The 27,752-nt window shown below is 44.8% G+C and overlaps 1 protein-coding gene across 9 annotated transcripts in view; it reads left to right on the forward strand.

Moving 5' to 3' along the window:
- Positions 1 to 27,321, forward strand: part of LOC147458778 (uncharacterized) — a 372,832-nt gene extending 345,511 nt beyond the window's left edge. For 2 of the 9 annotated variants that reach the window (XM_086510217.1, XM_086510215.1), the window contains 6 exons: positions 17,674 to 17,802; positions 22,960 to 23,021; positions 25,669 to 26,010; positions 26,086 to 26,197; positions 26,274 to 26,396; positions 26,499 to 27,319. In XM_086510217.1, coding sequence (XP_086366343.1) covers positions 17,674 to 17,802; positions 22,960 to 23,021; positions 25,669 to 26,010; positions 26,086 to 26,197; positions 26,274 to 26,396; positions 26,499 to 26,618 — 888 coding nt within the window. In that variant the 3' untranslated portion in view covers positions 26,619 to 27,319. Of the gene's footprint in view, positions 1 to 17,673; positions 17,803 to 22,959; positions 23,022 to 24,157; positions 24,295 to 24,814; positions 24,942 to 25,668; positions 26,011 to 26,085; positions 26,198 to 26,273; positions 26,397 to 26,498 lie in introns of those variants that run through there. The other 7 variants (XM_086510216.1, XM_086510214.1, XM_086510218.1 and 4 more) reach the window with 7 other exon arrangements.
- The last annotated feature ends 431 nt before the right edge of the window (positions 27,322 to 27,752 follow it).

The following is a 27,752-nucleotide window of genomic DNA, read 5'->3' on the forward strand; positions in this document are numbered from 1 at the left end:
ATCAAATGCCTTTTCAATGTCGACCTGCAGATGAAGACATCCTGTCGAATATATTTTGCATATTCCATACCAATGATGACATTCGCGAGGTTATCAGTAATATGACGTCGTGGAATGAAGCCGTATTGAGATTGATACAAGCCTTCATGCAGAAAGCACTTGAGTCGGTTAGCAAGCATTTTTGCTATTAATTTATATACCAGTCATGAGTGTAATAGGCCGCCAATGAGAGAATTCTTCACACAAGGCATGCTTAGGTATCAGCTTGAGCAAACCTTCTTTCCAAGAGGAGGGCAATTCTTGTTGTTCCGGAGCTGTATTCATCATGAACAACAAAGGCAACTTCAAATAATCCCAAAAAGACAAGGAAAATTCCACAGAGAGACCATCCCAACCAGGAGCTCTCCATCGAACCAAATCAAGCAAACTGGCATACAATTCCGACTCAGTGAAAACAGCTTCCAAGTCTTGAGCCTACCGCATCGAAAGAATGGGAGTAACATGCGATAGAAACATGTGACACGCTAGGCGAGCTTCTCTCATGGGAGAGGAAGGGGCCTCTAAAATCTTGCCATAATGAGAGTGTAGGGCTAGTGCTAGCTCTCGGAAAGTGGAGGTCCACTCCTTGATGGTAATTTAACTCTCCGTATAGCTTGAGACTGCCTGGAGTGATGCAAATGCTAGAAGAATTGTTTCGAAGCACATCCTTTATCTGCAAAAGCATGTTGACAAGCTCGAGTCTGCCATTTGGCCAATTTCCTCTCATTATTGTGCCGTAACATAGGGCGAGCAGAAAGCAACTCAGTCATTTGAGTGTCAATAAGAGAAGAATGATTTGCCAAGTGCATTAATCTACTACAAGTATCCTTTGCTTGATTACCTTGTTCCCTTAGTTGTGACAAATAATCCTTGCCATAATCCTAGATAACGCATTGAACACGCAAAACAAAGCGGAATCAGGCTATGTTCATATCAACATACATCTGGGAGATCAAAGGCAGGATGATATCCACAATCATAGCGCTAAAAGGCTCATGCTTGAGATAAGCATTATTGATGTGCAAAAGTCTCTTCTTGGGAAGGCAGTCATTGACATCAAAAGAGCCAAAACGAAGTTTCAAGCATATGGGAAAATGATCCGAGAGACACATAGCATAATCAATCCTCATCTCGCATGCAAAGTCATGATAATGTTGCAAAAAGATATCATTGATCCAGCCGAGCGCGATACATAGATTGAGAATTATGCTGAAAAGTGAATTCTGGATCAGTCGCATGCAAAAAGGGCCACAAATCAAGCCCATTACATGTCAACATAAATTGATCCCATGATTGCCGTTCCATATAAAGCATGTGAGAATGCCCAATAGTATTATCTGCAAGGTTTGGTACAATATTAAAATCCCCACAAAGAAATGCATTGGAACGCCAACAATAAGAGGAGATAACACTTCACAACCGTGCCCTGTCTGCAGAAGTTGTGTATGCATATAATCCTCCAAATTCGAAAACTTCCCCATTAACAATACATTGGATGACCATCCATCTCCCAGCCAGGTCATTGAAAACAAAGGTCGGGAAGAGTTCATGTCAAACAAGTATAAGCACTCTAGAATATCCAGTTGATCCTGCATAAGCTATCCAGTAGCCCACAAAGTAAGAAGTTTGTCCTGCAATTTGATGTTGGTTATGCTCTTGAAGAACCACAATGTCTGCTTTACATGTATGTACATAGTGCCAAGTAATCCGCCACTTGTAGTGATTGCATAACCCACGCACATTATAGGAGATGCAATTCAAAGAACTATGCATTCTATATGGTATATACAGTGGGCGAGGAAACGGAAAAAAGGGGAAACTCACACACACATTATAGGAGATGCAATTCAAAGAACTATGCATTCTATATGGTATATACAGTAGGCGAGGAAACTCACACACACACTCACACAGTCAGACGAAGCCTCACCTATACACACAACAAAACTAGCAGCAAACATTGGCTGAAAAGAGCCCGCAACAATAGCTGTGCAGAGGAAAAGCTTCACGACAAGCTGAAGACTGCAGGACGCAGAGCTCACAACAGACCTGCAGGGTCACGCAGGGATGAAAAGGCGCAACAACAGGGCACAGAACCAGAGAAGGCTCGCGGCAGAGACCAGTGATTCCGCACGCTGTAGCGCAGATAGTGTGTCGTGCTCTCTACAGTGGGTGCTCCTCAGTGCAATGTGCGTGACAATTTCACTCAAAACAGACTAGAAACAGGAAACAATAGACAACAACACTCACAGACACAACAGCAACAGCAACAGCAACAGTAGACCACACAAATGACTCGACTATCTCAAAGCACTGATACAGACTCTGGCGTGGCAACACACTCAGCTCCAACCCAGGACTCTCAGGTACAATGGGGGTATCGAGGGTCAGATGTGCAGGGAGATTGAACAAGTGCTGTGTGTCTAGACTCTATGCTCTAAACGACGACGCTGGACCATATATCCAGAAGATGATCCACCAACGGCCCATAAATGGCAGCCACCTAAGCCAATCTCCAAAGTGAGTGGTGGTGGTGACCTGGCCACGTTGTCCACTAGACCACCGTCCGTATCCTGCCACGTGTCACTGCCCAGCCCAGAGAGTCCGTCTAGTGTGAACCAGACTGAACCAACTATACTAACTGAGTGTCCTGTGAAAGTGACACTGTAGCCTGCTACATGTTGCCCGCCACAAGACCGCTCACCGTCTCGGTGAGAGGAAATACTGAAAAACTAGGAAATGAAACCACTAGGTACCGCATAGTACATCTTTTTTGAAGCAGGTGCTAGGCCCAACCATGCAAGAAATGATCGTTGCTGGCAAGAGAATTCAACACTTGGAGGAGGAGGTTTCTCTACTCGAACACAGGATGGCGGATTCTTATGCAAAGATGATGACCGTTCAAGGCTGAATTGGGAGGGAAAGAGGGGGACGAATTGGGAGGGGGCTGAATTGGGAAGGGACTAATTGGGCAGAGGGCCAATTGGGGTTGGGAGGGGAGAATTTGGGAGAGGGCTGAATTGGGAAGGGACTAATTGGGCAGAGGGCCAATTGGGGTTGGGCGGGGCGAATTTGGGAGAGGGCTGGATTGGGAGGGAAAGAGGGGGACGAATTGGGAGGGGGCTGAATTGGGAAGGGACTAATTGGGCAGAGGGCCAATTGGGATTGGGAGGGGCGCATTTGGGAGAGGGCTGAATTGGGAGGGGGCTGAATTGGGAAGGGACTAATTGGACAGAGGGCCAAATTGGGAAGGGACTAATTGGGAGGGGACTAATTGGGCAGAGGGCCAAATTGGGAAGGGACTAATTGGGCAGAGGGCCAATTGGGATTGGGAGGGGCGCATTTGGGAGAGGGCTGAATTGGGAGGGGACTAATTGGGCAGAGGGTCGAATTGGGAAGGGACTAATTGGGAGGGGCTGAATTGGGAAGGGACTAATTGGGCAGAGGGCCGAATTGGGAAGGGACTAATTGGGAGGGGGCTGAATTGGGAAGGGACTAATTGGGCAGAGGGCCAATTGGGATTGGGAGGGGCGCATTTGGGAGAGGGCTGAATTGGGAGGGGACTAATTGGAAGAGGGCTGAATTGGGAAGGGACTAATTGGGAGGGGGCTGATTTGGTGAAAAGGCCGAATACGAAGAGGGAGTAGGTGGACGAATTGGGAGGGGGGGCGAGTTGGGGAGGGGAAAAGGGGGACGAATTGGGGAGGGGGAGGGACTAGTTTGGGAGGGGAAGGGGTGAGTTTGGAAGTGTTGGGCGAGTTGGGGAGGGGAAGGGAGACGAGTTGGGGAGGGGGAGGGGGAGGGTAGGGCGAGGGCAAGGGGAGGGTAGGTCGAGGGCTAGGGGGAGAGGGGAAGGGTAGATAGGGGCAAATAAAGAGCACTCAGCTATAGCTATAATGAGCATCACATGCAAGACAGCTATCATGATCTTGGAATTCATCCTGCAGGACGGGCTCTCTGAAGGAAGTTTGCTAGACGACGTAGAGGAGATCTTTGTTCTGGTCGGGGAAGCAGACACCACAGAGGTTGGGGTTGATGTTTGAGGGGTGGTGAACTCCTGTAGTGGAGATTTCTTCTCGCTTATATACTTTTTCATAGGCTTTTCGAATTCAACGGCTTTCATCAAGAGGGCTTTCATCGAGAGCGCATCATGAGTATCTTCTGTGACCTTCAACACTTTAGCTGGCACATTAGGTTTAGTGACTGTGGAAACATTTGAAGAGGGTGGGTGTATCTTCAGGCCAAGAGTGAATAGAGACTCCATAACAAGGCATAGATTTGGTAGCCTCCAACCACTCGAGCAGATCATCATCTGACCCTTCAGGTGTAGTAGGTTGTTCTTGTTCAGGTTTGGTTTCCATTGACAAAGAAACTTGTTGCACCACGGGATCCATACCACCTTCTAAGAGAATGGGTTGCATCGAGGAGCCAGAAGTATGTATCCACATTGCGTCGTTCCCCCAATCATGAAGTTCTTTAGTGTGTCACAGCCATGGTCTTCCAATGAGCAAAGGAAATCCGCCCTCAACCTGGGGAAGACGAACCACAACAAAATCCAAGTTAAAAGTAAAGTCTTGTACCTGCAGAGGCACATTGTCCACTATGCCCACTGGGTAGACTGTCCGTTGGTCGGCCAACGTAACTATGAAGGGAGCAGGGCGAGTAGGCTGTAGACCTAGAGCTAACATAGTGAACTCAGGCATCAGGTTGATGCCAGATCCACCATCCACTATCACTCCCGAGAATTGCAGACCTAAAACGGACACTGTAAGGCGAGGGCTTCTATAATCAGTGAGTGGAGCAGCGGGATTAGATATCATATAGGACTCTGATGGTCGCACTGGGAGGTGCCCTCCACTAGGACCTGCTCCAAGATAAAGTGACTGAATAACACCAAGGGTGTCACTTCTAAAATTTGCATCTAGCCGCAACATGTCATAAAGGGACACTTGTTGGAAAGAACAGACTGTCTCTGCTGTAAGCTTCTCTTTTTCTACCTGTTGTTCCTTTGGTATCTTGATCTTCTGCAGATCGGAAACTGCTTCCAAGAAAGCTTCATCAATATCGAAGAGCAAAGATTTGGATTCTTTCATGGCACTGGGGGATTGCTTGTTAACAGCTGCAGGCAGGGTATTCATTGGTGTGAGAATGTGTGGGGGAGTTGAAGTTGATGGAATGCTAAGACCGAGAGCGGCTCTCTGGGCCCGGGTGAGGATGCCCGATGGCTCTTCTGCCAACTGCCGCAGCTTATTTTGAGGGGTAACCACGTGGGTAGAAGGGGGCGGCTGAGAAATAGTGCTAACTACTATCAAATTGAGCTTGGGAAAGGCAAACTCAGTCTAGCTTTGACTTGGGTTCGAAGCCGTAGATGCACGAATTTTAGGGCAATCCTTACTGTAGTGATCCTTCGTATAGGGGCAATGACGGCAGGGAGGAGACCCTTCGGGCAGAGGGCATTTGCTTTGGTAATGACCATATTCCCCGCATCTGTAGCACAAAATGGGCCGATTCACTGGACGAGTTGAAGGACGAGGTGGTCCTTGCTCCATGGAGTTGGAGGTGGAGGCATAGAAGCTGTGAGGTGGTGATGGAGCATGGGTATGATAAAAGCTCTGAGAGGGAAAAGTGCTTTGCATACCTTGCATAGGAGGGGCTGTCAGCAAAGGTGGCATATGGGGTGGATGGCCACAGGGAGAAACCATGTTGGATGCAGGTGTTGGCCCTTGCTGAAGAGAAGGACCAAGACTTTGCTGTATTTGTCGCAATCCTTTGAGGCAGTAACAATCCTTGTCCTCATGTCCAGATTTTTCACAGAAGTTGCAGTAAACCCGAAGGGGGCATTCTTGTGGAGGGTGCCTTGGAGAGCGGCATGAGCTAGACCAAACCGTAGCCTTAGTCTCTTGCTGACACTTGAGCTCTTCTAGCTCGCGTTTAATTTGTTCCAATGCCTCATGATGTGGAGGCTTCTCTTGTCTAAGAGAGAAGGATCTCTCCTCTTGAAGAGCTCGCTGTAACTTTAGGGCTTCCAGTTCCCTGCATAAAGAAGTTAAAGGATCAGAAGGACTTTCCAAAAACACAGAGGGGGTCTCTATGTGAGGGGGGTTGGTGAATAGCTTCCTAGCCCCCTCTATCCTCGTAGCAGCTGCGCTGAACTCCTCCAGAGTGGCGTCGGGTCGGAGACTCTCTTGTAGTTTTTGCTGAGAACTTTTGGGAAGCGCCTTCTCTACCCACTTCTTAACCATAAATTCACCTAGTTACTGGGGAAGCTTGGCAACTAGAGACTTGGTTTTCGTCATAAGTTCTGCAAAAGTCTCCTCTGGCTGGAGCACCATGTTGGCTAACTCATCCAACACCTTCTCCTGGTAGTCACCGGGCCTGAAAGCTGCACAGAATTGTTGCCTTAACTTAAGACTGCCCAGGTTGCAAAATGGTTCTCTGCAAATTGGTTGTACCATTTGTCTGCTAAGCCATCCAAGGTGGATGGAAAGAGTACCAAATAAGCATCTTCCCTGTTAAGACCACGACCCCTACAAAGAGATACAAACCTCCTTGCATGGTCGTCAGCATCTTCTGAAGAGAGACCTTTGAATGTAGGGAACTTGATGTTTACCTTAGCCAAAACGCTAGCCAATGGCTCCATGGCCCCTTGTTGAGCCTGTTGCTCGGTAGCCTGCTGTAGCAGAATAGGAGAGAGCTTCACTGGAGAAGGTGATCTGGAAGATGTGGAACCGGAGGGAGGAATGGGTGATGCCGTATGTGGAGGTATGGGTGATGAGGTTGATGGACTTCTAACAAGTTCCAAGGGTCGTCTTCTGTTGTAGTACTTCAGAGGACTCAAGAGTGCGCTTTGACGCTCGACTGACCGCCTTGTATGGGTCATGCAGCAACCACCAAACCAACCAAGCTTTGGGCAAGAAAACCTTGAACTGGCTGAAGACTAGTCTAGACTCTACTAGACCAGGCAGGTGACTAGACCGGGCTAGACCAGGGACGAGGAGGACTAGACCAGCATCTAGACCAGGCAAGTGACTAGACCAGGCTGGACCAGGGACGAGGAGGACTAGACCAAGGTCGAGCAGGTCTAGACCAGAGACGAGGGCAGGTTGGACTAGGGCGAGAGATGACTAGGGCCAGAGAGGACTAGACCAATTGGACCAGGCTAAAGGAGAACAGTGCAAGGCAAGGTCGGTGAAGCTAGGCAAAGTAGGCGAAGCTAGATAGACCCAACTAGCTTCAAGATTTGCACCTCACAGAGTGAAATTTCAGTTGAGGTCCCACCGTGATCGCCAAAATGAGAGCACCTGTAGAGCAGATAGTGTGTCGTGCTCTCTACAGTGGGTACTCCTCAGTGCAATGTGCGTGAAAATCTCACTCAAAACAGACTGGAAACAGGAAACAATAGACAACAACGCTCACAGACACAACAGCGACAGCAACAGTAGACCACACAAATGACTCGACTATCTCAAAGCACTGATACAGACTCTGGCGTGGCAGCACACTCAGCTCCAGTCCAGGACTCTCAAGTACAATGGGGGTGTCGAGGCTCAGATATGCAGGGAGAGTGAAGAAGTGCTGTGTGTCTAAACTCTATGCTCCAGACGACAACGCTGGACCATATATCCAGAAGATGATCCCCATAAATGGCAGTCACCTAAGCCAATCTCCAAAGTGAGTGGTGGTGGTGACCTGGCCACGATGTCCACTAGACCACCGTCCGTATCCTGCCACGTGTCACTGCCCAGCCCAGAGAGTCCGTCCAGTGTGAACCAAACTGAACCAACTGTACTAACTGAGTGTCCTGCGAAAGTGACACTGTAGCCTGCTACACACGCGCACGCGCGCACACACACACACAACACACACTCACTCACACCCCTGCGCGCGCGCGCACACACACACACTTGCGAGCGCAAAACTGTTAAGCAATGGCAGGAAATCCGCACAATAGAGTAGGGCAAGAGGTTCGCAAGACAATTCTCACAAACTCGCTCCCCTCACACAAACGAGCATGCACACGCGCACACACCTTTTTTTTGTAAATCGATTTGATTAATTTACTAGTGGGAAACCTCGAAGCGAGGAAAACCCACTGACAGGATCATATAAAATGGGAAGGACACAGAACTACTCAGCTATACAGAGTAGCTGAGTAGCTAGAAAATGGGAAGAACACAGAACTACTCAGCTATACAAAGTAGCTAGAAACATTCATAGGAAAGCTGATGCATCTCTACGGTGATATCACCAACTTCCAAAGCAAACCGTAACGGTTGCCTAAGAGAAAGCTTGAAGAGTGGAAATGGGTCTACATGAGTATGATGGAACATGTACTCATTACGCTGACGCCACAAGGTCCAATAAACCAAATATCTGACCCACATAAAGAAGACCGCAAAACGTTGTAGTGTCGGCGAGAAAATGCCAAATGCCCAGAACCTTTTGCGAAAGACAACCCCAGGAAAACGAAGACGCATACAGGCCGATACACGGCGAAGGAAGTCTCTAGTAGTGCAGCAGTCCCACAACAAGTGGCAAATGTCCTCTTCTGCCATCGAGCAACGAATGCAAGAAGAAGTGCGAATATGAGAGAAGCTTCCTCCACCAGAGATCAGATTTGTGCATGCGCCAAAGGACATCACAATGATCACCAAGCCATGATTGTGGTAGAAGAAGAGCATAAATTTGACCTGCAAAAATATCTCAAAAAGGCGTTTCCCGAAGCTCCCAGTCATACATGCGATCACCATCAGGCAAAGGTGAAACAAGCAAAAAGTCGAGCAATATGCTTTGAAGCTCTCTCCAAAACTGACGGTAATGCATACCCAATCCAAAACGGCGAGCGGCAAAGAAAACTCAAAAGTATATCCGACCTCATCGACTACATCCTCAACCACACGAATGCCACGACCAAAGAGAAATTAAGCCTGACGAGGGGAGCGGTCGACCAAAGTAAGAGAGAATACCCGACTCCAATGAAGACTTTCGAAACGAATTGAATCACCTTCCTGCCGAGGATTCCATGAAAGATGAATCGTAACCTCTTTCTAGGCAGATACCAAAGTGGAAGCAAGAGGACATCCAGGAATGGGCCCTTCCATCTTGCCAAAAACCACCTCCCAGATAGATGATTGCCAATGGCCAAAAGAGGAAGCAACAACATGCTGACCAAGGTATGCAAACATGAGAGTCCAAGGCTGAATTTGTTGCGCAAGTGTAGGCAGCAGTATAGCTTTCCTAGCAAAAACATGCCTGCGCAAATCTAAGATATTAAGGCCACCAAGACGTTTAGGAGTACAAAGCTTCTCCATCGACATCAAGCATAAGCCTTTTTTCTGAGCATGGATGGGTCCACCACAAATGAGACATAATGTTCGACGTAAGAGAATCAAGACAACGACGAGGCCAATGCATTAGTGGCAAAAAGAACTAAACGTATGCCAACAGTATGCTCTGAACAATTCGCAAATGAACATGTAAAGGCTAAGTGGATAGCTTCCAGTAATGCAATTTGACATTCAAACATTGCATAACCCCAATCCACTTTTTGAGAGTGAGTGACATTCCATCCAATTGGATAACCCAAATGCCTAGTGATCACATTTGGAGAAACAGTCTCACCTGGCCACAATAGACTATGCCAATCACAAGAATGGAGAGGCAGAAGCTTCGATTTACAAAAGTTGACTCTAAGTCCAGCCGCAATGCCAAAAAGTTCCAAGGCTTCCATAATCGCTTCGACATCCGCCTGCTGATTACGAGGCATAAACAACGAATCATTAGCGTAAGCCTGATCAACGAAGGTACAACCCGAAGGTAACTGCAGACCATGAAGACGCTCAACATAGATCAAGTGATCAAGATAAGTCAACAGCGGGTGAGTGGCAATAGCATACAACAGAGCACTAAGAGGGCAGCCCTGCCTGACCGAACAACCAAGAGGCCAAGATTCTGGTAACTCACCCTCCAAGATTCCTGAAGACGTGCTACATGCATACAAGAAATAAACCACATTGGCAAATTTAGGACCAAACCCTAGGCACCTCATCGTCGCAACAATGAAGTCCCACTGTACAGTGTCAAAGGCCTTTTCAATATCAACTTGCATAACCAGCACATCCTGCTGAGTGTACTTAGCATACTCCATGCCAATCATAACATTAGCCAGATTGTCCATAATCTGGCGACGTGGAATGAAACCATATTGAGCCTGATGGAAACCTACAAAAAGATGATCCTTAATGCGGTGCACAAGCATCTTAGTCATACACCACCAGCATCAAAGTAATCGAGCGCCAATGAGAGAATCGCTCACAGAGTGCTTGCTTAGGCAGTAATTTAAGCAAACCTTCTTTCCCATGCTGCATTTATCATGAAAAGTAGTGGTTGTTCAAGAGCCTCCCAGAAGGAGAGGAAAAATTCCACAGTAAGCCCATCCCAACCGGGAGACCGCCAACGGCCCAAAGCAAGCAACGCAGTATGCAATTCTCAGGCAGTGAAGGGGTCCTCAAGGCAACATGCATCGTGCGGAAATATGATCAGACTAACAAAAGAAAGCATCGATTGACGCGCATGACAAACGACCAAAGATGCCTGAGAAGGAGCAGCAAACACTTGTCGATAATGCAAAACCATGGCATCAGCAAGTTCTTGCTTTGAAGAAGTCCAAACACCTGAGGGAGACATGACCCGCTTGATTGCTTGTGACACTCTTGTATGATGCAAATGCTTAAAGAATTGCTTCAAAGCACAGCCTTTATCCATGAAAGCGTGTTGACGGGCATGCGTCTGCCATTTAGCAAGCTTACGCTTGTCATTATGCTAAATACACACAGAAGCTTCGTACAACTCCGACATTTCAGAATTAGACAAAGGCCGCAAATCAGCCAACACTTGCAGCCGTTGACAAGCTTGCTTCGCATCCTTGACATCCCCCCAAGTGCACTGCATGTAATGTGTGTCACAGTCACAAATAACACTTTGCACCCTCATAACAAAGCGATACCAGGCAGCATCAAGATCAAGATGCATGTGAGCAAGCAGAGGGGGAATAATCTCAGAAATCATGTCATGAACAACCTCATGAGTGAGATAAGCATTGTTAATAAGTACCAGGCATTTCCTAGGAAGAGACCGATCACAAAGAGACTGTCCAAAATTCACATTCAACAAAACAGGGTAATGATCCGATAACTGTAAGGAGTAATCGATGCTGACCTCACATACAAAATCCTTATATTGTTGCAAATTAAGCAAATGCCATCTATCCAACCGCGCTCGGTAAGAAGAGTGGGCAACATGCTGAAAAGTAAAACCAGAGGCATTTGGATGCAAATGCCGCTGTATATCAATCATCTGAGTAGAAGCAAAGAGATTATCCCATTCTTGCCAAACAACATATGTGAATTACTAGTGGTACTATCATCCATGCCAAGGGTATTATTAAAATCACCGCAAAGGAATGCATTTGAAGTCCATGAGCGAGAAGAGATGTCTCACCATAGAGCAGCCCTTTGCCTAGATGATGTATGCGCATAAATGCCTCCGAATTCACATACCTGACCGTTCAACAGGCATTGTGCCACCATCCAGCGGCCTTGCTGATCATTATACAAGGTGCAAAACAAGAACATTGACCAGCAAAATCATGGTGATTGTGTTCTTGCAAAACAACTATATCTGCCCTACATGTATGTACATAGTGTCAGGTCAGTCGCCGTTTATATTTATCAATGTTACATAACTTACACACATTTTATGAAATGCATTTAATGCGGCTGTGCATCAGAAAAACCATATATACAATGGCAAGCACACGAATCAAGTCGAGATGCCCATATGGACATCTACCTCCACCACATCCATGCCAGAACCCATCCGCTGAGTCAAAGCAGGAAACTTGTCCTTAGAATCTACTTGAGAGGTGGAAGCCTCACCCAAAAGTACATCCTTATAAGAGTGCATCGCTTTTTCCCAAGCAACAGCCGAAAGAGAGCGCTGCAAAACTACTTCAGAACATTCAGATTGCATGTGACCGAATCTACCACATCTGAAACAGGAGTTAGCAAATTTGCCCCATTTGAGTTTAAAAGGACGCTTGCCCACCCAAGGATCTCCTGAATCCACCATAATTCCATCCGGGGTATGCTTGTCCGTATCCCAAAGAATGCAAAACCTATTGGTGTTCGCATCCAATTTCGGGGGGAAAATGACCTTGCCAAGCTGAGCAGCCAACAATGGAAGAAAATGCCTCCACATGCGAGGGAAATCGACAGTTTCCACCCACACAGGACATTTGTGATGAATAAGACTTTGATAGTCCTTCATAAGTGCCCAAGGCAGAACATGGGTCATCTGCGTGCCAAAAAAGAGGGGAGACATCTCCAGCAAAAGGTTTCTAGCCTCAGTATCTGCCAATAAAACCTCATACAAACCCTGAGCACCAAAATAAACGCCTCGAACAGCCTGGCATTTGAGAAGGAAATCAACCCACTGTCCGACATCCTGCGCAACGGGCATTTTGCCAGGGAAAAACAAGATGACCGCATTCATAGTATATTGCGCTACCGGATCCATTAGGCCCTGTACTGGAATTCGCACCTCAAGGGCAGGTGCCTGACCATTCCAAGCTTTTCGGGCCTCTTCAAAGTCTTGATACAGACAACTTTTGATTTCAGAAACACTTTCCATGGCTTTACGACGCTTGAAGACACACGGGAACTCTGACATGCATCAACCTGACCACGACCGAAAACTAAAGCAAAAGACTTTTTTTTGTATTTTATCCATTTATTTATTTATAGAGACCTCAGAGATATGTACATCTCCCACAGAACACATACATATGCAAAATAACTTTGCCTGGAATACAGTAAATTGCCTCTATCTGTAAATTGCCTGACACTGTTTGCCTAGAATACTATAAACTGTCCGGAATCCTTACATTTTGCCCTTGATATTGGAGGCACTTTATGAGTTGATATCCTACAGGTCTATTGTGTGTGCTTTTAATGCCTTCCCCTTTCAGAACACCTCTGTGTTCTTCTTTGTATTCGAACTTTCGGATGGGTTTCCTTATGTTGAGGTTTGCCTTTTGTAAATGAATCCAAGATTTACAACAAAAAAATGTGTGTGCACATTCCTTACATTTTTCCCTTGATATTGGAGGCACTCCATGAGTTGATATCCTACAGTCTACTGTGTGTGCTTTTAATGCCTTCCCCTTTTAGAACACCTCTGTATTCTTCTTTGTATTCGATCTTTCTGATGGGTTTTCCTCATGTTGAGGTTTCCCATCTGTAAATTAATCCAAGATTTACAACAAAAAAATATGTGTGTATGTGTGTGTGTATGTGTGTGTGTGTGTGTGAGAGAGAGAGAGAGAGAGAGAGAGAGAGAGAGTTTCCCACCTGTAAATTCTATCAAACAAGATATGTGTGTGTGTATAGCAGTTCTAAATAAATACAAATACATACACAAACGAACTATACAGTTCACAGACCAATAATTCTAGGTAAGTACAATGGTTTAGTACAATAATTTATTTGCAATTGAAAATAAATTTTGTACAAGGTAGTAAAAATAATAAGTAAAGCTTGGGAAATAGTCATCCCAGACTCTGGCGTGTAGTAGCTTCAGGTAAGCGAATAGCTCTCAGTCATCTACCACAAAGAACAAAATGTTTTTATCAAAGAAGGTAGCCCTCACCTGCATCCATAACCACAAGAGAACAGATTGTTAGCACGTGGCTGTACACAGGTGATGCTGGGCATCCCAGTTGTTATCCATGTCACAATGAAAAAACAAACCGTTCTTTAATATGTAAAAAATTAGAGTTTATACTAGGAATACCCCCTTTTTTTCGGGAGTGAGCCTCCTCTCAAGGCTAAAAAAAAAAATATTTTATAAAAACTAAACCATAAGCCCTTTCTTTATCTGAGTCTCATATTATGCCATAATCAACATATTCTTCAAAAAACAAGTGTCTCATAAAGTCGCAAAATATGCTACTAACCAATGATTTCCATCTAAATATAACCAACCAAGGCAGGTTTACACATTTTTTAAGCAAGAGCAAGAAAACGGACAAATAATTTAATTGTTTTAATCTATAGAAAACTAGCCTTTCCATTTCTCGAAGTCATGTATGCTAGGAAAAAAGCAACAGCTTGCACAATCAGTACCAACTGAAGAAACAAGCCCAGCAACAACTCTTATCTGAAGAGCCATATAATCGAAGTTTCGCTCACTTAGTGATAGTCCAGTAACGTTCATACCAGTTGGGAAGGTCTATAAACTTGGCATAGACAATCCGCTAAAAGCAGGTGACATAGACCAGTACAAGCTAAAAGACGGACCAGCACTTACTTTTAAACAAGTAATTTTTCATCTGTCTTCATTATGCAAGAGTGGGGTCATTCCATCAAGTATTGATACCGTAAGTGATGTTTAAAAAAACATTCATGTTTAAAGATTTTTATTAAAGCTGGAGACCCATCTTTCTTCTAAAAAAACAAGATGCATCAGTTATTTAACAAGTTATATCCTTAGAGGTGTGAACAATCTGGTAACAAACATCAGCAGGCAAGATAACTTTATTATTTTCGTTTTTAATCAACTCCTACTGATCAAATGCTCATAACCTTCCAACCTAGTTTACCAAATATGGCTGTCCTTCATCAACCAACAAGTGAATTAGTTTCGAGATTTGGTATTTCATAGCATCAGAAAATAGTCCCAAAACAACCAGCTGGAATCATAACCTCAGAACAGGTATGCAACCATACGACCATGTATAACACAAAGGTCAAGTTCAAAAACAAGGCCTGCTTCCCTTAGTAAGTGAACAACATATTTAGGGCAATATCCTTAAAAGTTATCTCCTGTAAGAAAGTAACCAGGCAAAGCTAAGTCTGCAAAATTTATTTTCAATTTTCAAGAATCTAAACGGAAATCACTACATTATATGGAAAAGAATAGTATCATCATTCACAGCAATTTTTTATACTGCCAGGCATAATCATAGTAGAGACATCATTTTTAAGTCTCGAGCATAGGTAGCAACAAGGATACAGTCAAAGTGCACCGATTTTATTTAGTATACCAGTCGATCTACTATTCATGCCATAGCTTTAGGTCAACCATACCAGCATATATTGTTTTTAGGATTTCAAGAAAGTCGAAAACCATGTTAGCTAGTCAACTAGTTTATGAAGCCATCCAGTATGGTAAGCTTGGTAAAAGAGAGCATGGTTTAATAGAAGCCATACTTGTATAGGACAAGAAGGACCAGATTTTTGCCACAACTTTATAATGAGTAAGTTTTAAGTAAGATTCCGTAAGATCTAAAAAGGGATGTCTATAATCCAGGAGAAGTTACCCAGCCATAGATAAATTATCCAAAAAAGAACCGAGATTTCTAACGGTTCAGTGACAAGGTCACACACAATATGATATTCATTGATAGTTTCCATAGTAAGCATGGAGAAAGCATTTCAAAATTTTCTTCAACCCGACATGTATGTAATACTCTAGTAGTCTTTGCGCTAAATATAGATGTTAGGTGCTTTTTAACTATGGTGATATTTTAATGATGAGGACTGGCAAGGGTCTGCTAATGAAAAGGGTACAATCTACATGGCTAAGTTTAGGACTTTGAGACAAAAGTAACAAATCCAAAATTAGGCAATAAGTCGTACTACGCCTCAAAAGATCTATACTCGATCTTTTAATAGACACACTATTATGCATGGAAACAACCATCAAGATATTCCCAATCATGGTCAAGTTCTTTATCGCGAATCGAGATCTGGCAGCAAAACGTCAAGATGTAGTTCACAAATTTTATCAAGACAATCAGTCTGAGCAATCTTCCCATAACTTTAATCGAAAAAAACCCCGTCATATTGAGCGGCACTATACAAAATGCATACCAACCATTAGATTTCCCATCCAAATATTAGCAAAAAACAGTCCAGATTACGACAATGCTTGAGGCTTTTAAAAAAATATCAGTTAACCTGTAGATTTGAGGACGACGAATCCATCACCGCCTTATCAGTTTTTTTCGGCATGATGAGGACACCACAGCAAACCAGAAAATGAATGCAAAACAAAGGTTACAGAACCCAATGCTAAGTGAGTCATAAAGACTCACCTTCCAGTGTATTTATAGGAGAAGAAGCTACTCCATAGCAGAAGGGGCCAGAATCAAGCAGGAACTGCAGCCAACGATGTCTGCATTGAAGACCCCCTATATAGGGATTATTTACAGCACCGGATCCGGATGCAAGCGGTTAGCATAGGGCTCCTCCACACAATCTACGCACACTCAGCCTCACATATTTTGCAGACAAGGACGTGCGGCAGTAACCCACTGAGCATCACTCAGCAGAGATATTCTCTCACGTCACAATGATTTTAAGCATCAAGGGGAAATTTTACCCTAAGGTAACTGAGGATAAAATAACCAATAAGTTAAAAGGCATACCCACCAAAAAAAAGGAGGTTGTGAGCTAAATATGCTTTTTTAACCAAGTTGGTAGATAGCCAAGTTGTCTAGCCGGCTGTCGAGAGGTCGAAAAGCCCGGTAGATAAATTTACCAAACATACACCTGTTCACATCGATGGGTGAAAACACCATCTGTACACAACAATATTTCTAAGGCAACTATAATTAGAAGGCCATATAAATTAGACACATTAAGAGAGTAGACAATTTGCCAGTCACTACAAAGTGAGATAAAGTGAGGGAGTAATTAATTTTGGGAATTTCGAAGCAATAAACAATGAGTATAGGTATCAATGTAGTTCTATAAAAGACGGGCAATCTTTTTGAAAGGGTGAGTGCACAAAGATCTGCCTTGAGTCGCTTTCTGAGAGTTTTTTCATCCAACATATGCTATGACTCTTAGTGATGATCAAGTTTTAGCAATATCCATTGCACATCTTTAGCAGTCGCAAGTCTACTAAGAGGACCACATTGCTCTGTTATGAACGACATTTATTTCCGCAGTTAGGAACATCGGTTACTCAGACTAAGTGGTGGACATATAAGGATAGAGTGACGTGGGTGACTCTTTGGGGTCGAGAGCATTTTAAAAATAATATCCGTCTGGCTATAGTGGCAGAAGCCATGGGCCTAGGGCCACACTACTATTATGTAGAACATTCAATGAAGCAATGGTTTCTGAGCGGTTATATCTGCTAGCACAGTTTCTTCCTCCACAAAAGATTTTTTTGTATCGTGGATATGGGCAGACACTACGAGGGTATTTTAATTGCACTCCTCGCACTAAGGAGTATGGTGTAGTCTTGGAAACCCGTATCCTACCCCTGGCTGAGCGTCCAAACACTTGCTATTACTGTGATAGTTGTTTGTGCGCTCATGTAATGGATGGTTTACTTGATATGTAGGGGAGAAAGAAAGAAAAAAAAGGGGTTATTTCTTTCTAAAAATCAGGCTTTTCTATCATAAATAAAGTGGTGAAGTAAGAGAAAAAACACAAGTAGTTTTGTGTGTGTGTGTGTGTGTGTGTGTGTGTGTGTGTGTGTGTGAGAGAGAGAGAGAGAGAGAGAGAGAGAGAGAGAGAGAGAGGAGACCAAATCCTATTTGCGATAGTTTCAAATTAACAGGTTCTTTTCACATCTGATATCAAAGGGTATGTAAAAGCGTGGATGATAAAACATGTGAGCTTTGTGAAAGAGAACGCTGATTCTAAAATGTCGGAGATATATTGTTTTCGAGCACACCATGAAACAATTGTGCGTAATTATAACTATATTACTATTTTGAAATCTTGATTTTGATTAATTCTTAAGCTTGCAAGAAGCTTTTTTGTCTATCTTCATTTGCAAATCTCATTATCTATCCTAGTCACTGGAAGTCGGTTTCAAGGCCTTAGAAGCAGGGTTACATGCTCCATAAGCTTCCTTGTTCTCATTCTTGTTCTGCAAGCACACATAAGGTGGTGAAGCCTTGCTGATATACATTTGTAAAATCATAATCTTTCTAGCTCTAGCTAATGTTAGAATGTTGTGGGATGGTATAACTGAAACCGATAGAACTTTGGGCCTACTACTAGCCTATAATGCTAAGGTAGTCAAAACAATGAAGTGATGCGTGATACATCATTTTCTGATACACCAAAAACCATTCTTCCTCTTCCACAAACTTCTGTTACATTTGCACATTCATAATCCGTGAGACTACAGTATTTAAGTTTTTTTTTTCGACACACCAGAGGGCCCACAGGGGGAGGTGCTTATCCCTTCCAAATATTAGCCATGTTACATGGTCGGGCAAGGGCCGCGTACCATCGGGCAAGAGCCACGCGTAGGCATCACCATGGCCACCTAATTGATGCACCACATGCTGGGAACGACGGAGAGAACTCGTAGCAACCAGCTAGGAACCTCCTCCTCGGGTGACCCACCCCAGGAGGAGGATGCACTCGAGTGTCCAAGGGCAAGAGCCCTAGCAACGTGAACACCAGGTGAGCACAAGGTGTCCCTCTAGAGTGTGACCCAACAGGGGATTTGAACCCACAACCCGTAGGTTGAGAGGCCAAAGCCTTACCGTTAGACCAACTCTTTGGGGACTACAATATTTAAGTTAGGAAATTAATTCACGAATTAGAAATTTGTGCAGTTTATTGAATTGGAAATTTGTAAGCAGTCACACAATTTACATTTCTAATAGTTTACCATAAGAATAAAGCTTCATTAACCATTGCTAATCATACCATCTCTCTCATCAATATTAAGTACTTTCAAGTGTCTGTGATTTCACATAAAGAACGAGGCCTTTTGAACTACAATGCAATATCTTTGTTTCAATGTAAAAGCTTCAAGCTGTCTTCATTTGATTAACAACAACGAGGTAAAATTACCCTTCATTTATATCATAGTAAGAGAATACTTATCTTGAAAATTAGGTGTTCTTTTTCTCATCTTTTTGGATTGGCAGCAAAGTATGAGAGGTCTAATTTAGCCATGCTTAGTTTAGTCCTCTTACTGCTGCTATAGTCATGACAATCTTTTTAAAGATACAGCTTATAACCCACCAAGATGAAACAACTTTGCACTACTTCAAATACATGTATGTAACATGGCATTTGTCCAAGACCCCTCTTAAATGTTAGACTTACACCACTCTGCTGCTTCACAGGTCTAGGGCATGCATGTACGGCTAGTGTGCCTCCAAGTTGGCCACCCATAGCATATGCATATAGGCTGCACTTGTGTCCGGCCGCCCAAGTTTGGGGCGGCCGCCCGCCCAAGTTTGGGGCGGCCGCCCGCCCAGTATGGACTCCCATGGGCACTCCTATATATGGGGCCAGGGGGTACCCATTTCTCATACATCATTTGGCATTGTACTGTTTCTTGCTCTGGTAGTCACGGGGGTTGATCGCTCCCTCTTCCCCTACACCAGTGTTTTGTGTTGTGTCTATTGTCTCTCTCTCTCTCTCTCTCTCTCTCTCTCTCTCTCTCTCTCTTCCGCATACGCGCACTCTCACATGGTATCAAAGCTTCAGTTCTTCATGGTCGTGAGACCGGACGCGTCACCTCCGCTTCAGGTTTTCTCCGAGGGTAAAGATCTGCCAGCGTTTTCAACATGGAGGGAGGGGGGGCAGCCCCTAGGAGGATTTCATCGCAAAGGATTGCCTCTTCCCCTACGTTTTTGGCTGTGCATCTCAGATCCGCCCTTCCTCCATCAGCGCACCTCTTTTGGGACAGATTCGTCGCCAGAAGTACCTCCTGTACACCATCGTTTTTTTCAGCCTCCTCCGTTTTTGGGGCTGGACCCCCTGCGTTTTTGGGAGGACCCCCTGCGTTTTGGCTTGGGGTGGGCAGCGCTACACAGTGGGGTTTGAGATCTTTCCGTTCTCTACCCGGTTAGGCATCCAGTGCCTGGACCGGCCCAGATTTCTCTCTTTTGGCACTGTTTTGCAGGAATTTTGGTGATGTTTTTTCTTTGTTTTCAGCCCTCCGACAATTGTGCACACAGAGATAAACCCTTTCCAGACCTTCTACACCACTCCGGTCCGTTCCGCGAGCGTACGTGCACGTTGAAATTCGCTGGACAGCAGCGTTTTCATCACCTTGCAGTTGCGTTTTTTGGTGGACAGCAGCCGACAGTCTTGTGTTTTGTGCATTGGAGAATGCTACATCCGACAGGACACTATTCAGTGGTATTCCGCACGGTCTCTTGGTGATTGTTGCAGCGCATGGTAGCTTTTACATCGGCTTGATCATCTACGGGCGTACAATCCTTGGGAGATCCATTCATTCCAATCCTTGTTTGGCAGTTGCACACTCTAAAGGGGGTAGTGACTCGTGGATTGCTTTGGACACACCTATGCACTTATCTGAGGAGCTCACACGAGATATGGCCATGCTCATGGCATATGGGATCACGACTTTTTCAGAGAAGACACCACCATCTTTGGTGGATAGACACTTACCACTTGACCTCGACACGTTAGATCACTTGCTTACACAGGAGCATCTACATGGACTTAGGGACAGGATCTTGGATCTCTTCTTAGACAGGTTCATTGCTTGGATCTATAGACTGGAGTGGGACTTCAGAGCTTTGGACTCTCTTGGAGAGTTTACCCGCGAGATTCGGGAGATAGGCATCATTACGCGACTACATCCGGAGTCACCCGGAGCTTGGCTTGGATGATAGTGCAGTTGCTCTTCTATAGTCCTGATCATTTGGATTGCTACCTTCAGAGTTGCTTACACTCACCCTCAGTAACCTTACAGTAGACTTATACCCCGACATGGGCAGTAGGCCACTCCCAACTCATTCACATTGAGAGCCACACCGAGTCGTAGTTTGGCGGCGTTGCTGGCGTGAATTCTGTTTTGGTTGACACCGGAGGATTGGAGGTAGGAGATACAGGCAAGATGGCGTAGACAGATTGGTCTGGCCTTTCCTCTTCTCAGAGGATCTTTACAGCGCAGACTGCTTAGTCTGGCTTCCCTACTTCTACAGGACGATCACGGTGCAGACAGCTTGGTCTGACCACACCTCTTCTCAAAGGCCCTTCATAGCGCAGACTGTTGAGTCTGGCTTTCCCCTCATCTTGGATTACCCTACCTACTGACAAGACACCATCCGGTGGTGGTCCATGCAGTCTTCCGGTGACTACTACAGCTTACAGTAGCTTCTACAGTGCAGACTGTTTAGTCTGGCTTTCCTTGTTTCGAAGGACGTTTATGGCACAGATTACTACATCTGGCCTTCCTGGAGTTTTTCACAGCTTAGCCATTTGGCCACACTGGGTTACAGGTTCATGCATTGACAGGCTTCCGGTCATTCTCATGACGGTTCCTTGGCTTCTTCATTTTCTTCAGACGGTTTGACTACAGACACCACAAATCCTATTGGGCAGGAGTCTATTGGCACTTCTTTCTCGACAAGGAGTTGTTTTCACACTCAGTTCGGGACCTTCACGCGGTATCTTCACCCTGTACCGGCGGTACAGCAGTTTGCTTCACTACTCATGACGGCATCTTTCCACGGAGATTTCTTGGCGGTCGGGACACCCCAGACTGCTGTTACACTCATGGAGTATCCTTCAGTAAACATTGCAGCAAACATCTTCATCATTTGCCTCACATCTCTGGCTTCATACGGTTTGTTCAGCATCAGGTGCTGAGAGGGGGTGTTAGACTTACACCACTCTGCTGCTTCACAGGTCTAGGGCATGCATGTACGGCTAGTGCGCCTCCGGGCTAGCCACCATAGCATATGCATATAGGCTGCACTTGTGTCCGGCCGCCCAGGTTTGGGGCAGCCGCCCGCCCAGTATGGACTCTCTTGGGCACTCCTATATATGGGGCCAGGGGGATACCCATTTCTCATACAGCATCTGGCATTGTACGGGTCTCTCGCTCGGGTAGTCAGGGGGGCTGATCACCCCCTCTTCCCCTACACCAGCATGTCTACTGTCTCTCTCTCTCCTCTCCTCTCTCACGCTTCCGCACACGCGCACTCTCACATTAAATCCTCCATGCATGAAACTTTCTCCATGTTTCTATGCACAAGAATGCTTGTATGTGTGGAATGACAGTCTGCTGTTTTGCATGTGTCTTTCCCTGTTAGCCTCTTCTTGGATATCTCCATTGCATTGCGTATCGTGTTTCCTGGGATGTCACTTCAGTAAAAAGATATCTGCTTTTTGGCGTGTTCCCTTGTATGCTTTTGCTGCACCTTGTTTCTCTGTCAGGCTCAAGTATTGGTTTTCCATACTACATGAAAATCCTGCAGTTCCCTGATATCTCATGCTGTATGAACTTCGGTCCTCCGTCCCCACCTTTTACACACACGCACACCCATTATTTATGTATGAACATGTACACTATCTTCTAGAAAAAAAAAAGGTGGGATTAAGATACAAAGTTTGACAGTAGTTTCTCCCAAGATAAAGCAAAGACTGTGGTCTGACAGCAGGTTGGATGCTACAGTACTAAGTGATATTAGCGCTCCAATACCTTGACCACAATTGGTTACAATCGGCTGTCCAAGGTAATTAGCATCAAGTTTAGTCACTATGTCCTCTCGGCTTAATCTGAGCCACAACTTACATGTGATTCTTGGTGAGAAAGATATACTTGCTATCAGCTTGGAGCTTTTAAGTAGTTAGGGTGGCACAAGGAAAAGTCAAGACAACTGCACTACTGATGGCACTATGCTTGTTGCGTCGGGCTAATCACCAAAGTGCAAAAGAACGCTGAAATTTATTGAGGCCTATGGGCAGGGAAGGCTCCCTGCCTCCAAGAAAAATACACTTCCTATAATTTAGTACTAGAATTTCAGTTCTATCCAGAAAGAATTCTGCATAAATTCAGTACTCAAAAAAAAACGTCTTTCTTAGATCAGCTTCTGACTTGGTCTATTATTTTCAGGTCTCCATGATATTCATTGACGAGAAGAAGCTTCTCTTAACAGCATCCATTTTCTTTACCTGGTAAAGTTTCCAGTCTGATAAAAAAGTTGATCAAAACAAAAGTAGTGTGCAATTTTCTTTTCATGAAAAGTGATGGCAGGGGTCTTAATGGAAGAAAAGTTATTCTTAAGAAGGAGAAATGAGGTTGAAACACCATAGAAAGCTCACAAATCAATCTTGACTCATAGTCTACACCAGATAATGAGATTGTCATGCTTTTGCATTTGTAAAGGAGTGCATTAGTTGATTGATTACCTTGATTGCTTCTGCGCCAAGCTTGCCCTACTCAAACACATGTAATGTGAAAAGAAAGCCCCCTTTCAATAATGCCCAATTCCCGACTCTCATGAAAAGTCCACCGATTTGGCCAGCACACACACAACTCAGAAGACCTTCCTAATTGATTGACAGCAGCACAAGTCGACACCTCTACTCAAGAGTTTTATCCATGACATCCAAGCATAGTAGTATTTGGGAACCCAAATTTATTACTTTGCACCCCACCTTCATCAGGTTATTGCTATCAATGCTTCCTTTAAAACTCATCCCATTTTCCCAAGGGTCCATCATACCTGTGGCATCTTGTTTTCATTGTCAAAGATGGCAAGGGTGGGTCCATCATGGTCAAACTTGCATGATATTTGTCGATCTCGCCCGGGGGGGGGGGGGGGGGGGGGGGGGGGGGGGGGGGGGGGGGGGGGATGACACCTCCTTATGAATAGAGTCTGTTTTGATCACGTGCATAAGAATTACTTGTATATCTGAGTTGTGGAAACTTACAGGTGACTTTTGTATGTTTCTGTTTCTGTTTCAGTAAACATGTTGCTATATTACCCTGGCCCAGATGACCCTCATCTTGCTTATATACGAATAAATTCTCAACTTGATGTCTCTTGAGATGTGGTTGACGTGTCTAAAAGCACAAAATCACTAGGCACTGATATTTGCACCCTCTTGGGTACTGCATTTCATTAGCATCAAGATTACCACTGCTTTGCATAATCAAAAGAAATTTCCTTTTTTTTTTAAATCTGCAAAATGATGATATAGAGAGCATTTAACATCTGTTCAACTTGAGAGCAGCTAGGGTAAAGGGGCCATTATTATGACATCAAACTTGTGCCTCTCCGCTTTTCTTACCTGCATGCAATTTTCAGTTTCGCTTGCTGCGCCTGCTTCGCGAGGTTCGAAATGGTGGGGGGAAAAAAAATCTGCATTCAACTATGGTCGATGGATGGAGTTCCAAGTAAAACCTGAGCTGAAAACGGAAAGGCATGGAGCTGAGCCAGTTGAAGCGCAGTTTTGAGCCCTCACGTGCAGAACCAAAGAGTAACACGTACACCACTAAGCTGGCGTGCCTCATGCGCAGATGGAGCAAGCTTGTGTTTAAATTGGGAGATCCTTGTGCCAAAATTGTAACCCGTCACCTAATGGGCCCCTTTACCCGCTGGGAGGTTGGAGGGGGGGGGTGGGGGGGGGGGAGAACCATTCCCTACAATTTGACCAGCAGAGGCTGGGAGCCAATGGGGGGAGCACAAATTACGGAGGTAATGGTCAGTAGGGGACCATTCCCGACCGTCAAGAGTCGGGGGGAGAGGGGCAAATAATGAAGTGGTGACAGAGGTGACAAAGGTGTACAGGCAGCAGGAATGAGCTTTGCACTGTAATGAAGTTTTTATCAGGCTACGTGGTGGCTATCAATCTTGCAAACGTCACCATTGTTTCTTCCCAGTGCTGACATGGACCTTCTTTCATGCACACGTCGCCATCGGTTATTCCCAGGGCTGACATGGTGCTTCTGCCTTCACGCACAGGTGCACCATCAGGCAGCAGCAATGAGCTTTGCACTCTAAGAAGTTTTTATCATGCTATCTGGTGGCTGTCAATCTTGCAAACGTCACCATTGTTTCTACCCAGCACTGACGTGGACCTTTCATGCACACATCGCCATCGGTTATTCCCAGGGCTGACATGGAGCTTCTTCCTTCATGCACAGGTAGACAAGAGGGTAGTTTGATTAATACCGAGTGCTGAGGTGTTGAAGCTCTAATGGTTGCAGCACTCCATTCCACAGGAGAACGGACAGTAGATGGACGGCTGAGATTCTCAACCCCCCAGCTCCCGACCTTGACGGGCATGGTAAGCACTAGGAAGGACCCCGAGGTCCCAAGGCATCAAAGGTGTTGTTATATGGTAGGTTATCACCCATGTCATCTTTCAACATGCAAATACCTTGTTCTAAACAGAATAAGGTCAGCTCAATCCATCTTATAATTTTCTTGGTTGGCCCCACTTTCCAACGAGTGAATTGCAGTAGCCGCTACATCCACCTTTGTTGCCCAGTCAACGACCAAGCCCTTACTTGAAAGTTTCATGTCTGTATTTCTTTGCAAGCAACCTCACAAAAGGTTAAGGCTTCAGCAAGCCAAGCAGTTAAAAAGGTTTTCTGTCACAGATGCAATGCTCTTGGAAGGGGGTTCTACTGGTATGGATAAAATTTCAGAGTTGGGGTAAAAGGTAGATTCAATAAAACAAACATCTGTATCCACCTCTCAAAAGTGAAATGTCATCAATTTGAAGTGCTTGTTAAAACCAGTACTGGTCTCCTTTGACTTTACCGTAAAATTTTCAAGATGACCATGTCTGCTGATTGTCTGCTGTTTGCCAGTCGCTTGTGGACAGATGCCGGCGTGAAAATAGGGCAGTTTGGGCAGGTGAATGCCTGGGACTTGAAGGTCCCAGATACATGGGCCAGCAAAAGCCCTACATATGTTGCAAGCATGCCTACTGTTCGAGACTTGGATAGCATCTCAAGCACTCGCTCAAGCTCTCGCATTAGCACAAGTGCAGGGACTTCTGGCAGCCGCTCCACCAATAGTAGACAGGCAAGCAGAGGGAGTTTGAGCACCCCATCAGTGGAATTAATGCTGGAGCCAAAAACTAACAGTTATGAGCACAAGTATGGAGAGGCCACCAAACAAGATGCCAAAAACACAGATGACAGGATGCAGTAAGCCCTTTGTTTCCATGTTTCATATGTTATGACAGCCAAATGGCAGGAGCAAATTCTCATCTATTGTTGCAGATATCCATATTCATTCATTGCCAATGTTCTGGAGAGTGGGCCACCCCACTTGCGCCTTCAATCTTGGTTCAAACCGCTCCAGATGGCATATAACAGGAAGCTACCCACCAAAGTAAGTCTTCTCACTGTGGCTCTGATGAACAGAGCCTGACACTAACTATAACATTGTTCTTTGTGTCAATCCAAAGGACTTGACACCTTTGGGAGCCGCCATCCCTCCTCATGTATCATTCATACGGAAGAAATGTCCTCGCGAGAGCTTGAATGCAGTGGCACCCCCTAATTGCAACAGAAAGAAATCCAAAGTTCAGGTTGTAACACCCACCCCCCCCCCCCCCCCCCCCCCCCCCCCCCCCCCCCCCCCCAAAAAAAAAAAGAATTTCCTTGACGGCTGAACATCGCTTGTTGTGCAGGACTCTCCACCACGCCTGTCTTTGCCACGCTTTCGCTTGAACTCAACTGCATTGACATTCACCACAATAAAGAGTGAGACGAGTTCAGGGAAAAGTGTGAGCACCGTAGCCTACGACTGACCACTCAATGGGATTCATGTATGCAATTGCATCCTGTGGGAAGTGCACAATTTCTTTGGCCCTTCTCATGACGGAATATCACAAATTTACAAGTCAGTTTTTGCATTGAAGCAATATGTTTGGTGAAGAATATATGAAGGCTGTGAATTTGGTGAACAATATTGGTAAATCTTTATTTACAAGCATTTGGGTAGGTCAAAACATTCTCCACTGCACTTTTGGAGATATTGCTTTCCCATTTCCAACGATATTTAGCATGTGCATGTTCTTTAAGTTAGATGGGCCAACTTAATGTACCCCCCTTCCATTGACAGGCACCCTATTTTACTTCTCTTCCCCTATAGAAGGGCAATTTTTAGAAAAGGCCTTCCAATGACACATTCATGATAATTTTTCCCTTCATACAAAGAGACTCATGAAGGGAGATGTACATCAAATCCTATCGTTGGGGCCCCGACTCACAGCTACACTCTGTGGGTTTTGAGGTTTCACTCCATGATTTTGAAAAAAGGAGAATACCAAAATATCCCTTATATTTGTGGAAATTCCCCTCATATTTTGCCTTGAATTCCCAAACTAGCCTTGAATTATCCCAAAACTCTCATATTACCGAGTGTTAATCTCACAAACATCTCAAAAGACGTCTTTTTTGCAGCTTCTCATAGAAAGATCAGTTTTTCGTCAATAAAAGATGTGAGAGCTAAATTGTTTGATGGTATTGTGGGCTCTCAAGATCAGATGGCTCATTGTTTGTACACACAAATCCCTCTGTTTGTGAGCTAATTGGTGAGTTTTTTGTTCTAACACACTTAAACATAAGGCTTCTATGGTGAAACAGGAAGAAATCCATCCAAAATTGGTAAAGGGTATTTTGGAGAATTTTTGAAATTTGAAGAATATTTTGATAATTTTCACAAATTTCAGGGGTATTGGGGGGGGAGAGAGAGAGAGAGAGAGAGAGAGAGAGAGAGAGTGAGAGATGGAACATGTGCCATTGTTGAGCTTGAAATTGTAGTCATAATCAAAATCGTTGTGTAGGATTGACTATATGATTCGTGCAGCTATAATCAAACAGGTGCGTGCTCTCTAAATCGAATGGGCAACTTAATGTACTCCCCTTCCATTGACAAGTAC

Source organism: Adiantum capillus-veneris, chromosome 4 (assembly GCF_014529385.1).
Source record: "Adiantum capillus-veneris isolate H3 chromosome 4, ASM1452938v2, whole genome shotgun sequence".
Taxonomy (NCBI): Eukaryota; Viridiplantae; Streptophyta; class Polypodiopsida; order Polypodiales; family Pteridaceae; genus Adiantum; species Adiantum capillus-veneris.